Source organism: Neoarius graeffei, chromosome 9, assembly GCF_027579695.1.
Source record: "Neoarius graeffei isolate fNeoGra1 chromosome 9, fNeoGra1.pri, whole genome shotgun sequence".
Taxonomy (NCBI): domain Eukaryota; kingdom Metazoa; phylum Chordata; class Actinopteri; order Siluriformes; family Ariidae; genus Neoarius; species Neoarius graeffei.
The window spans coordinates 58,018,457-58,030,856 of record NC_083577.1 but is presented as its reverse complement, the minus strand read 5'-3'; the positions used below and the strand labels follow the sequence as shown (position 1 = coordinate 58,030,856).

At 37.4% G+C, this 12,400-nt stretch overlaps 1 protein-coding gene across 1 annotated transcript in view; it reads left to right on the top strand.

Annotated features, from left to right (window-relative positions):
• lmo7a (LIM domain 7a) overlaps positions 1-5,857 on the top strand; it is a 42,501-nt gene extending 36,644 nt beyond the window's left edge. The window contains exons 23-30 of the mRNA XM_060929920.1: positions 1,006-1,047; positions 1,217-1,272; positions 1,462-1,620; positions 1,922-2,123; positions 2,384-2,608; positions 3,035-3,143; positions 3,662-3,764; positions 4,322-5,857. Coding sequence (XP_060785903.1) covers positions 1,006-1,047; positions 1,217-1,272; positions 1,462-1,620; positions 1,922-2,123; positions 2,384-2,608; positions 3,035-3,143; positions 3,662-3,764; positions 4,322-4,344 — 919 coding nt within the window. The 3' untranslated portion in view covers positions 4,345-5,857. The remainder of the gene's footprint in view (positions 1-1,005; positions 1,048-1,216; positions 1,273-1,461; positions 1,621-1,921; positions 2,124-2,383; positions 2,609-3,034; positions 3,144-3,661; positions 3,765-4,321) is intronic.
• The last annotated feature ends 6,543 nt before the right edge of the window (positions 5,858-12,400 follow it).

Below are 12,400 nucleotides of genomic sequence, written 5' to 3'. Positions count from 1 at the left end.
GTTCTCCTGATGGTGGACTCATGAACATTAACATTAGCCAATGTGAGAGAGGCCTTCAGTTGCTTAGAAGTTACCCTGGGGTCCTTTGTGACCTTGCCGACTATTACACGCCTTGCTCTTGGAGTGATCTTTGTTGGTCGACCACTCCTGGGGAGGGTAACAGTGGTCTTGAATTTCCTCCATTTGTACACAATCTGTCTGACTGTGGATTGGTGGAGTCCAAACTCTTTAGAGAAGCTCTGATGAGCTTCAACAACGCTTTTTCTGAGGTCCTCAGAAATCTCCTTTGTTTGTGCCATGATACACTTCCACAAACATGTGTTGTGAAGGTCAGACTTTGATAAATCCCTGTTCTTTAAATAAAACAGGGTGCCCACTCACACCTGATTGTCATCCCATTGATTGACAACATCTGACTCTCATTTCACCTTCTAATTTTAACTGCTAATCCTAGAGGTTCACATACTTTTGCCACTCACAAATATGTAATATTGGATTATTTTCCTCAATAAATAAATGACCAAGTATAATATTTTTGTCTCGTTTGTTTAACTGGGTTCTCTTTATCTACTTTTAGGACTTGTGTGAAAATCTGATGATGTTTTAGGTCATATTTATGCAGAAATATAGAAAATTCTAAAGGGTTCACAAACTTTCAAGCACCACTGTAGATTCCTGAGTTGTTTTTTTTTTTGGCTAAATATGTATGGAAAGTATAAATTCAATAATTAAACAGTTTGGAGTAATTGTGGCCCTGCATGTTTGCTTAAGCTGCATTTTAGAGGCACAATGCTTCATGCTCATGTATGTAATCAAAAGACATCTGTCAACTACTTTTATTATTACTGCATGGTTTTGCTGTGAATGACAAATACTCACTGTTGTGTTGTCATGCATTAACAACTAGACCACAAACTAGATCACTGTCTTTATTATTTGTGCTCATCTTTGTCTGAATGCTCTAAACCTCTGCTTCTCTGTGCTGCTTTTGATGTTTGACCACAGTGATATGGAGTATAATTTCCCTGAGCTATCCTACTCACACAGGTAAATTTGAAAATTTATTTGTGGACATACTGCATGTGACAAACTGCATCTAATGTGCTTTTAAGAAGATTAGCTGCCCAATGAGGAAAAAAAAATGTTTTTGTAAACTCTCACATATCCTGTATAAATGTTGTAATGATTTTTTTTTTTTTGGTTAACAATTTTACAGGGCCATGTCCAAATCTACTCCAGAGCTGGATGACAAAGAAAGAACAGACATTAAAGGTCAGTATATTCAATTAACAGATACAGAGGGTGTCATGTGTGCAGTCATATCAAATCCTGCCACATGAAAGTGTCACTGAACTAAGGTTTACACAGGCAAAGTCTGGTCTATTGAAGATAATTCACAGAACGTACGGCTAGTCCAGTCATTACAGAGCCGTATCAGTGTGTGTGTGCGGCTGTATGCAGGTGTGTATAGCAAGCACAGGGGCCTTGCGAGTTGGCTTCTAGAGGAAGAGTTACGGAGGAAGAAAGATCCTCATATCCTGAGACAGCAGGCTGCATCTGAGCTGGAACTAGAGAGGAGAAACATCCTTAGTGCTATGAGATACAGTAACCCAGAGAGAGGTGGGCCATGGTTTGTGACCATGTCAGTTATGAAGCCCAGCCAATCACCTGATCAGCAAAAATCTATGATCATCGATGTAATCAAGTCTGATTGAGAATGTGCTGTCTTCACCGTTCAATCAATGTCCACCAATGTCCACTTGATTCAGGATATAAATGCCATGTATACATCCTATACATGTGATCTAACTGTCTGATTACAACAGCTTCTGTAGGCTTGAAATGAAGTGATGCTGTGTGCATGTATTTCTATTTATAATACTACCTCTGAGGTTCTGATCAAATAATGTCTTGTTTCCAGCTGTAAGCAGTAGTCTGGGTGAGAGCTCTTTCAATAAGGCTGGCCAGCATAAGAAAGAGCCAGTGTCTCAGGCTGAAGCGGAAAGGCAGCAGGTCATTCAGGACATGAAGAAGAAGACCTCATTGCTGACAGACAACAGCTGGATCCGTCAAAATACCGGCAATAGTGTGAACAAACAACCAATCAGCCTTCCCATGAGGAGGTTAGTGCACATTATCTTTAGCTAACATGAGGGCTCAGAAAGCATTATGTGAACAAATTGAAGGACAGTAGTCAGTGTTTCTGTGACATTCCTATTTTTCTATAAATTTCATTTCCTTGAGATAGATTGATGTCTCTAAAAAAGCCTTAAATCAATCCAAGTATATAGCAAACATATATAAAGTGTCATATGACATTCAATATAATGCCATAACTATACAAAAGTTATTGTGTGGTTTGGTTTTTGTGCTGGCTTGGTAGAGGTGAGTCTCTCGACAACCTGGATATGACAACAAACCGCCCTTCCTGGAGGTCATCATGGACTCCGGGCACCACTTCCTCCATCCCAGACTATAGTCGTCCTTATTCATCTCTCTCTGGCTCTTCTTCGATCCAAAGTGGACGTCTGGGTGCTGCCACGCTGCCTTCATATCAATCTCAGAGCTCCCATAGGGAATTTGAAAATCAATCATCCTCACGAAACAGGTACTTTGTGTACATTGTTTGAAGGGTTAGAAACATTGTGGAACATTGTGAGGTCAAATCCTAGAGCTGCCAGAGTCTCACTGTTGGGCTGTTGTACAACACCCTTAACACCAGGGATGCACTGTGTAATTTTTTAAACCATTTTTTTTTTACCATTTTAGTTTCAGCAACCATGACCCAAGCCCTCAGCCTTACAGTATTACATGGGCATTGTTCAGTCACCATGTTAGGATTTACAAAACATTGCCCTCTAGGAGAATAAAGTTAGATGTAAGATTAGATGTATCCCCTGGGCTTCCATATTCAGTTAATGTCCTGTGTACTGTATCATGTCTAGAGTCCCAGAACAAAACCAAAGAGTCATTTGAATGATGTGGTGGTTCATTTTGCTGGTCTCTCAGATCATGTTTACATTCTATAATTTAGGTCAGTCAGTGGCAAGAAAATGTGTACTTACTGTGATATGCCACTGGGCAAAGGAGCAGCAATGATCATCGAGTCCCTGGGGCTTTGTTTTCATTTACATTGCTTTAAGGTGAGAGTTCCGAACTCCCTTCTCTTGGGGTTCAGGTCACCCTGACTGCTACTGTCTCTAATGTGTAACCTGCAGTACTCAGACCTTATTACTCGGAAACTTCTCACTTTGTATACATGAAATGGGAATAATCAAATCTAACATTTTGTCTCTCTGGAATGGTTGCATCTGCATCAGGATGATTTTTACAATCCAACTTCTGGAGAATTCACAATTTAACTCGCTCCATTTCCTTCTTCTATTTCTGCGTAGCAACATGGGTGCACAATCCCTGCTGGGCTCCCCGCTATCACAGCTTCATAGGTTTTATATGCATGTATCTATTTTTATTTTCTGCTTGCTCTTGGGCCTGTTGGTGAATGGTTCCCTCTGATGTTAAGTTTTTTTTCTTTAATTATTATTATGATAGAGATAACCTACTGCCTTGCAGAGTCAGGGATCATCTGTCCATTTAGGTAAATGTGCATTTGGCCTACACACAGTCTTCTTACTCTGCATCCCTGTGTCTCATATTTCAGTGCATTCAATGCAAAACTGACCTTGGCGGCTCAGAAAGCGGAGCTGAAGTCAGGATACGAAGCAAACAGCTCTTCTGTAACTCCTGCTATATGCAAGTCAAAAGTAAGCCATCATTCACTCTGCACATAGAGATGAATGACAAATTAAAATTTAAAAAAATGAGGTAATGTGTCTTGGGTTACCGTGAAAAGTTAGAATAGTCCACAAGTCTTTGGAACTGTACTGAAGGGATGAGCACCATTTTTCCAAAAGATATTCCATCAATTGTTATAATGATGGCGGTGATGACAATGCCTATCATGTCCAAAATCTCCCAGTGGATTGAGATCTGGTGATTCCAAAGGCCATAGCATATGATTTACATAAGTTCCATACTCGTTAAACCAGTCAGTGAATCCTTATGCCTTGTGGATCACTCTCTAAGGGATAAAAATATTTCATCATAGTGATCAGTCAGAATAACTTTGTATTGATTTTCAGTAATGCTTCCTTCTAAGGAGAAAAAAATGAACCCAAACCACATCAGCAAAGTGCCCCCTAAAACAGAACAAAGGCACTGTTTTTCATTTAATTTGCCACCAGTCAGTATATCAAAGGTCAAATGAAATAAAGAATTTTGGTTGTTTTGACATTATGTTAAAATGGTGTTCCCTCTACAGCAGGGCAGCCCACTGCCATGTGACCTCACTGGACTACAGCAGGTTGGAGAGGGATCTGATCCAGATACATAACCATGGACATTATAATTAGAGTTATGCATGAGAACAACACTAGGGGATGACAGTCAAGATTACACAATAAACATCTGTTTCCTTTTTACATATTAGAAGGGGAGAGGTAAAGTTATATGTTTCCATAAAAGTATTACTGACTATGCTTGCACAAAGTACAAGGGACATGCATTTACCTAGAAGCTAGCAATGTATTTGAAATAATTATCACTGTGTTCTTCACAAATGGAAGCTCTGGATGATTGTCATGATGGACAAGTGTCATGAAGGTCTACTTTGTAGTAATTTTTGGAGTGATAGAATCTGCTGTTTTTCCTTATTGCTTTTCAAGTTTATCTTCATCAGGATTCTTTATGTTATGGTATGTTGTCAAATATAATTTTGCCTTTATGTTTGTGATGGGGAAAGAATACTTAGAATAAATATTTTAAGAATATATTTAAAAGTGGCATGGTTTTTAGGAAGAATTTTATGGCATTCATTTAAGATATCAAAGCATTTTTTCCTACAAAGTAAAACAATCCTATACATACAAAAGAAATTGTATTCACCAATATTTGTAAATAAAGTGACCAAACCAAAATGTATAGCTTACTATAAATCATTTAATTGATCCCCAGCTTAGTACCACATACAACTATGAGCTTCTGACCTATGTATTTATATATATTTACTTCTTGTTGTGTTTGTCTGAATTTTAATAAGCTCATAATATATGCTGTGTATCCAAGGATTTCTACACTTTTCAGCACAATGGGTTATGTGTGCAGAGCAAACATTGTATGGACTGCATTTAATTAATGTACAGTAGTACATTTACTGGACACTTACACCTTATTAACGTACCATTATTCAGTTTACATTTGTACATTATCTGCAACTGAAAATGTTAAATTGATGATGGGATCGGTTGTAGCATTACAGTTTCCCTTCACTGGAACTAAGTGGCCCAAACAAAGTGAGAGCCATGAAGACATGTTTTACCAAAGTTAGTATGGAAAAACTCCATGGCATGGCATGGGTAAATTGTACATCTGTGAAGGCACCATTAATGCTGAAAGGTCCATACAGGATTTGGAGCAATATATGCTGCCATCCATACGACATCTTTTTCAGGGACGTCCCTGCTTATTACTGCAAGGCAATGCCAAGCCACATTCTGCACGTGCTACAAGAGCGTGGCTTCTTTGTAAAAGAGTGCAGGTGCTAAACTGGCCTGCTTCAGTCCAGCACTATCTCCCACTGAAAATGTATGGTGCATTATGAAGCACAAAATATGACAATGGAGACTCCGGATGACTGTTGAGGACAATTATCTTCAGTTCCCAAATGCTTACTGAGTGTTGTTAGAAGAAAAGGTAATGTAACACAATGGTAAACGTTTTTGGCACATGTAACAGGCATCAAATTAAGAATGAGTGTATATTTACAAAAAACAATAAAGTTCATCAGGTTGAGCATTAATTATCTTGTCTTTGTTTTGTATTCATTTGAATATAGTTCGAAAAGGATTTTCAAATCATTGCATTCTGTTTTTATTGGTTTTACACAGTGTCCCAACTTTTTGGAATCAGGATGGTCGTTTGAGCCATATACTGTTTTTTTTTTGTTTTTTTTTTTTTTTGTGTGTGTGTGTGTGTGTGTGTGTGATCGAAATAGTTTCTGTAGAGTACTATGGCACTGTTTTTGGAAATACAACAACTTTTGATCATTTTTATTTTACCATTTTATTTGAACAATAGAAAATGTACCCATCATGTGTAAAACAGCAATATAAGCATCTTGTCTGCATTGTCCAATGTCTCAATAATAGCTAAATGAACTGTTATATTCTTTAAGATGAAATATATCAGGATGAATGTCTTAAAAGAACAAAATTTGACTGTTTTCAGCGCTACTTCATGAAGTGTAAATTAGTTTGTTGCTGCCTTAAGCTTTTCTTAACTTTTATAGCTTTTAAAAGATTTTAGTATTCTGATTCATTTAAGAAGAGTCACATTAAAACATTATCCTCTACTATCCATGCAAATAGATGATTTATATGCAGCCTCACAAAGCCCCTGGATATTGCACTTGACTTTTCGTCAGTGATTGAATATTTCTTTTGTGAAATGAGGATTTCCCTCACCTCACACACCCACCATCTTCCTCCTACTGCAGACTGATTTCACTCTAATTTTAGTAAGCATGACTGATGTTACTTTGAATCTTTTACCATAATATGCTTATTTGGGGTGAACATCTTGTGTACTGTAATGCAACATCATGGTGATCAAGCCAGTAAGGCAGACTGGAGAATCTTTTATGTCACATGTAAACTTGTAAAACTGTTGAGTTCATATACAGTATAATATAAAGAATAATTTAGAGTGGGTTTTTGAAAAGACTATAGCATTTGGCTCAAAAGATTGCATCCTATCGTGTTTTTCTTTTGGAACCATGGAAATACTTGTGTGCAAGATATGAAGTAAATATGGAAGCAAATAAAAAGATTGTTCCAAAAACAGCTTAAACATTGTAACACTATAAATTGGTCAAGAGATTGGATCTTGCAGAGCTGCTTCGTTGTCAGCTGGAGTGATTGTCTCATCTTTAAGCTGTTAAAAGCTTCTCTGCAATGCTGGATTTGATTGATTGCAGGTTTCTACATTGACCCTGCATTAGCAACATACGCATGATGTGTGGCTGTTTCTTTTTGATAAACCAACATGTATCTAATCGGCTTGAATAGAAGAGCTCACAACAGAAAGTTATGATCTTTTAATGAAGTAATGTGAATTAATCGAGATAAGGCAAATACATTCGATATTGACTCATTATGTAGATTTTCATTATCCTTTCTATCTGAATAGTTTCAAATAGCTTTATTGGATTCATAAGAATACTTAATTCAATGTGGAGTGATGTTCACAAAAATGAATTTATTTTGGTAATTTGAATAATGCATTAAGTTTTTATTGATGTCTTCTTGTGTGCCATGTTTCACATCAAGCCTGTCAAGGTTTGTTAAGATCGAAGCTCTATTCATTTGATCAGTGTAGGAAAGTCTGTCTGACTCTGTTGAAGAGAATAATATTGTACAGATTGCTCATTATACCAAAACTTAATAAGCTGGCAATCTCATTCACATGACCTTCAGTCTTTCTTTAGATGACGCATTGTGTTTGCTCTATCCTAAAGCATCAAGAGGAGGCACATATGTCTGAATATAAAGTGCCTTATGGTGCTGAGAAGGAAGTTTTTCTAAAGGAAAGGAATTATTCATTCAGGTGTGAGAATCAAAAGGGATTTGAAAAAGGTCAAGGCCTCTATTTCACAGTCAAAATATGAGAGGTGAAGAAGAGCCTGCTTTTGGCAAGTTCTTATTAAATTTCTTATGAGAGAAACTGAGTAGACATGTCTAATCAGATATTGACATTCCCTGTGCTGATTTCTAATTTCCCTTTTTGCCATAATTCAGATATTTTAGGGGAAAAAAAATCTTACCCTCCCCAGTCACAGCTGGAAGATGCAGATATGCTTCAAATGTTATCACACCCAAGACCAGTATAAACCTAACCAATAATAATGAGCTTGGGAAAGCAAGGAGAATTCTTCAGGTAATGGTCTCACTTCTACTTCTACACTAAATGTATTTTAGTAAACGAGAATGTGTGGTTTTTCAGGCATGTAGAAAAATTATAGGGGGAAGAAAACATAACATTGGGCCACTATACTGTATGCTCTAAGAATACCTTCAGTGTCTCTTGAGATTCTACATGATAGATAGATCGCTTTATTAATTCCAGAGGGAAACTTAAAGATTGCAGCAGCAATCAAAAAAGGAGAGTGTGCAACCAAGAGTATTCAGAGTAATAAAAATAAGTATAAACATTCTCAGTAAAAAAAATATATATATATTTTTTAAAAATCCCAAAACACAATACTGGATATAGAGCTTTATATACACAGTCTACTGAGTAAATGTGAAAAGTGTCAGTGCAAATACTGGAGTACTAAGCCCAGGGAAGATGAATGATTACTGTAAAGAATAGAGCAAATGGTGCAAAACAGTAGGTCTGGAACCACCAATGTGTAGCAGAGTAACTATAATCAACAAAGCGACCACAGTTGTACAATGCAATGATATTATGAGAAGCAATAGTGCAGTAAGCAGAATGCAACCCAGTGAAAAAATGTCCAATGAACTTACTCTAATAATAGGTTCTAATGCACAATAATGTCCCCACATAGTGATGAATTGTTGTATTGTTCTTTGCTACAGTGGAGCTCAATGAGCCTGTTTGACCAGTAGAGCATGGAGGAGCTGTGACACATTGTCCAGGATGGATAATTGTTTGATTAGTGTCTTCCTTTCCACAACCACATCCCAGGACAAAGCCATCCTTCTTTATCAGTTTCTGTCTCATAATGATTCTCAGTCTGGTTGTGGTCATTTTCCTTCTGAAGTCAACCAACATCTTTTTGGTCTTGGCCACATTGAGAAGTAGATGTTTTCTCCCACACCACTCAACAAAGTTGTTCACCAGGCTCCTATACTCCTCTGTCCATCACTGATACTGTACATCTGACCACCACAGAGTCATTTGAGAATTTCTGCAGGCAACAGTGATTTGACTTGTACTGAAAGTCAGTGGTTTATAGAGTGAAGAAGAATGGATAGCACAATTCCCTGTGGTGCAGGTGCTGCTCAGTAACTGCTCAAACAGGCAGCTCCCCAGCTGCATGAACTGAGATCTGTCTGACAGATAGTCTGTGACCCAGGAAATCATGGCACTGCTGACCTGCATTCTACCTGTCTTCTCACTTCACACTTGGTAGGAGGGGTTGGATGGTGTTGAATGTGTGGTGGAAATTTTACCTATAAGAAACTGAGAGACACCAAACTCAAGCAAAACAAGTAGACTTTTATTACAAAGATTCTTTAGAACTGAGTAGCACCTTGACCAGGTCAAAGGAGCTACTGATTTGAAGCTGCTTACAGAGAATATTTATACACTGGAGACAGGATGATATATGTTGAGAAGCATTTTTCCACAGATGAACTAAGCTGTTATCTGATTCTTATCTGAAGTGGATTATAGATTAAGAATGTATTAATATATGGGGAAAGAGAATGTGAAACAAAAAGGAAGAGGTCTTCCTTTCTGCCATAAAACAGTGTCAAAGAATGTAATATCTGAGACATTAGGCTATAACTCAACTTGTGGTCAGTAGAACATAAAAAGCAATGTTCCCTCAGCAGAGTTCAACCAAAATACACAAGTTCATCTCTAGCACTTACAGTTAGGTCCATATATATTTGGACACTAACACAAATTTTGTTTTTTTTACCTGTTTACTGAAACATATTCAAGTTATAGTTATATAATGGACATGGACATAAAGTCCAGACTTTCAGCTTTCATTTGAGGGTATCCACATTAAAATTGGATGAAGGGTTTAAGAGTTTCAGCTCCTTAACATATGCCACCCTGTTTTTAAAGGGACTAAAAGTAATTGGACAATTGACTCCAAGGCTATTACATGGGCTGGTGTGGGCAATTCCTTCGTTATGTCATTCTCAATTAAGCAGATTAAAGGCTTGGAGTTGATTTGAGGTGTGGTGCTTGCATTTGGAAGATTTTGCTGTGAAGAAAACATGCAGTCAAAGGAGCTCTCCATGCAGGTGAAACAAGCCATCCTTAAGCTGCGAAAACAGAAAAAAACATCTGAGAAATTGCTACAATATTAGGAGTGGCAAAATCTACAGTTTGGTACATCCTGAGAAAGAAAGAAAGCACTGGTGAACTCATCAATGCAAAAAGACCTGGACGCCCACAGAAGACAACAGTGGTGGATGATCGCAGAATAATTTCCATGGTGAAGAGGAACCCCTTCACAACAGCCAACCAAGTGAACAACACTCTCCAGGAAGTAGGCCTATCAATATCCAAATCTACCATAAAGAGAAGACTGCATGAAAGTAAATACAGAGGGATCACTGCACGGTGTGAGCCACTCATAAGCCTCAAGAATAAAAAGGCTAGATTGGACTTTGCTAAAAAACATCTAAAAAAGCCAGCACAGTTCTGGAAGAACATTCTTTGGACAGATGAAACCAAGATCAACCTCTACCAGAATGATGGAAAGCAAAAAGTATGGTGAAGGCGTGGTACAGCTCATGATCCAAAGCATACCACATCATCTGTAAAACACGGCGGAGGCAGTGTGATGGCTTGGGCATGCATGGCTGCCAGTGGCACTGGGTCACTAGTGTTTATTGATGATGTGACACAGGACAGAAGCAGCTGGATGAATTCTGAGGTATTCAGAGACATACTGTGTGCTCAAATCCAGCCAAATGCAGCCGAACTGATTGGTCGGCGTTTCATAATACAGATGGACAATGACCCAAAACATAAAGCCAAAGCAACCCAGGAGTTTATTAAAGCAAAGAAGTGGAATATTCTTGAATGGCCAAGTCGGTCACATGATCTCAACCCAATTGAGCATGCATTTCACTTGTTAAAGACTAAACTTCAGACAGAAAGGCCCACAAACAAACAGCAACTGAAAACCACTGCAGTAAAGGCCTGGCAGAGCATTAAAAAGGAGGAAACACAGCATCTGGTGATGTCCATGAGTTCAAGACTTCAGGCAGTCATTGTCAACAAAGGGTTTTCAACCAAGTATTAGAAATGAACATTTTATTTACAATTATTTAATTTGTCCAATTACTTTTGAGCCCCTGAAATGAAGGGATTGTGTTTAAAAAATGCTTTAGTTCCTCACATTTGTATGCAATCATTTTGTTCAACCCACTGAATTAAAGCTGAAAGTCTGAACTTCAACTGCATCTGAATTGTTTTGTTCAAAATTCATTGTGGCAATGTACAGAACCAAAATTAGAAAAATGTTGTCTCTGTCCAAATATTTATGGACCTAACTGTATACAAAAATATAATCATGTGAATAAGAGTATATACTGATTATAACTTGGCTTGATTTGATTGTTGATTATATTATAATGATGATTAAATATGTGTGTATATGTAAAAATGTAAATAAATGTTCAATAACAAAAAATTAATACACCACAATTTTTTTTTACGAAATACCTCCCTTTTGAACATTCGTTCAACCATTTTTTTCCTTGTTGAGCAAAAGTATTTTCATTGTGAGGAGATTCATAATTACATAGCAGAGAAAGGAAACATATCAGTGTAGGTTAAACCACGATGAACTGGATGAAGCACAACACACTGAGAATCTTTCATAGCACTCATTGCATGACTGAAAAAGGATTGCAAACAGTGAATGATACATGGTCAATTATGATACAATAAAAAAGCCTTGACTTTGACTTTGGTCCACAAAAGAGAATCAGCAAAACAATGATAGTCACTGGAATAATCATAAATACATAAGTAGAAACCCATCCAAATGACCAATAAAAACCAGACTGTTATTCCCCTGCTCATCTTTACATAACTGGTTAGTGATGTGAAGTAGTTTGTGAAGTGCCAAAGAGATATTTCTGTGTGCATCTTCATTACAAGGAATATAAGTGCAAAACATACTTCCAATGAGATTACAAACACCACCCTCTTTTGCCAGCAAAAGATATAAAGCCATATGATTTTTCAGCGCTGTGAGATGCAGGGCTGTAAGCTCATCTTTAATACCTAAAATAGCCTGGGTTGTGGTATTGGCAAAAGTTGCGTTATGGTAATGTATTTTCTTTAACTGTTTCCATTGCTCTACTATACCATTGCTCCTTGAATCGCCACCTTAATGTGGTGGAAGAGTTTGAGTATCTCAGTGATTCTAGGAGCTACAGTGGTGCTTGAAAGTTTGTGAACCCTTTAGAATTTTCTATATTTCTGCATAAATATGACCTAAAACATCATCAGATTTTCACACAAGTCCTAAAAGTAGATAAAGAGAACCCAGTTAAACAAATGAGACAAAAATATTATATTTGGTCATTTATTTATTGAGGAAAATGATCCAATATTACATATC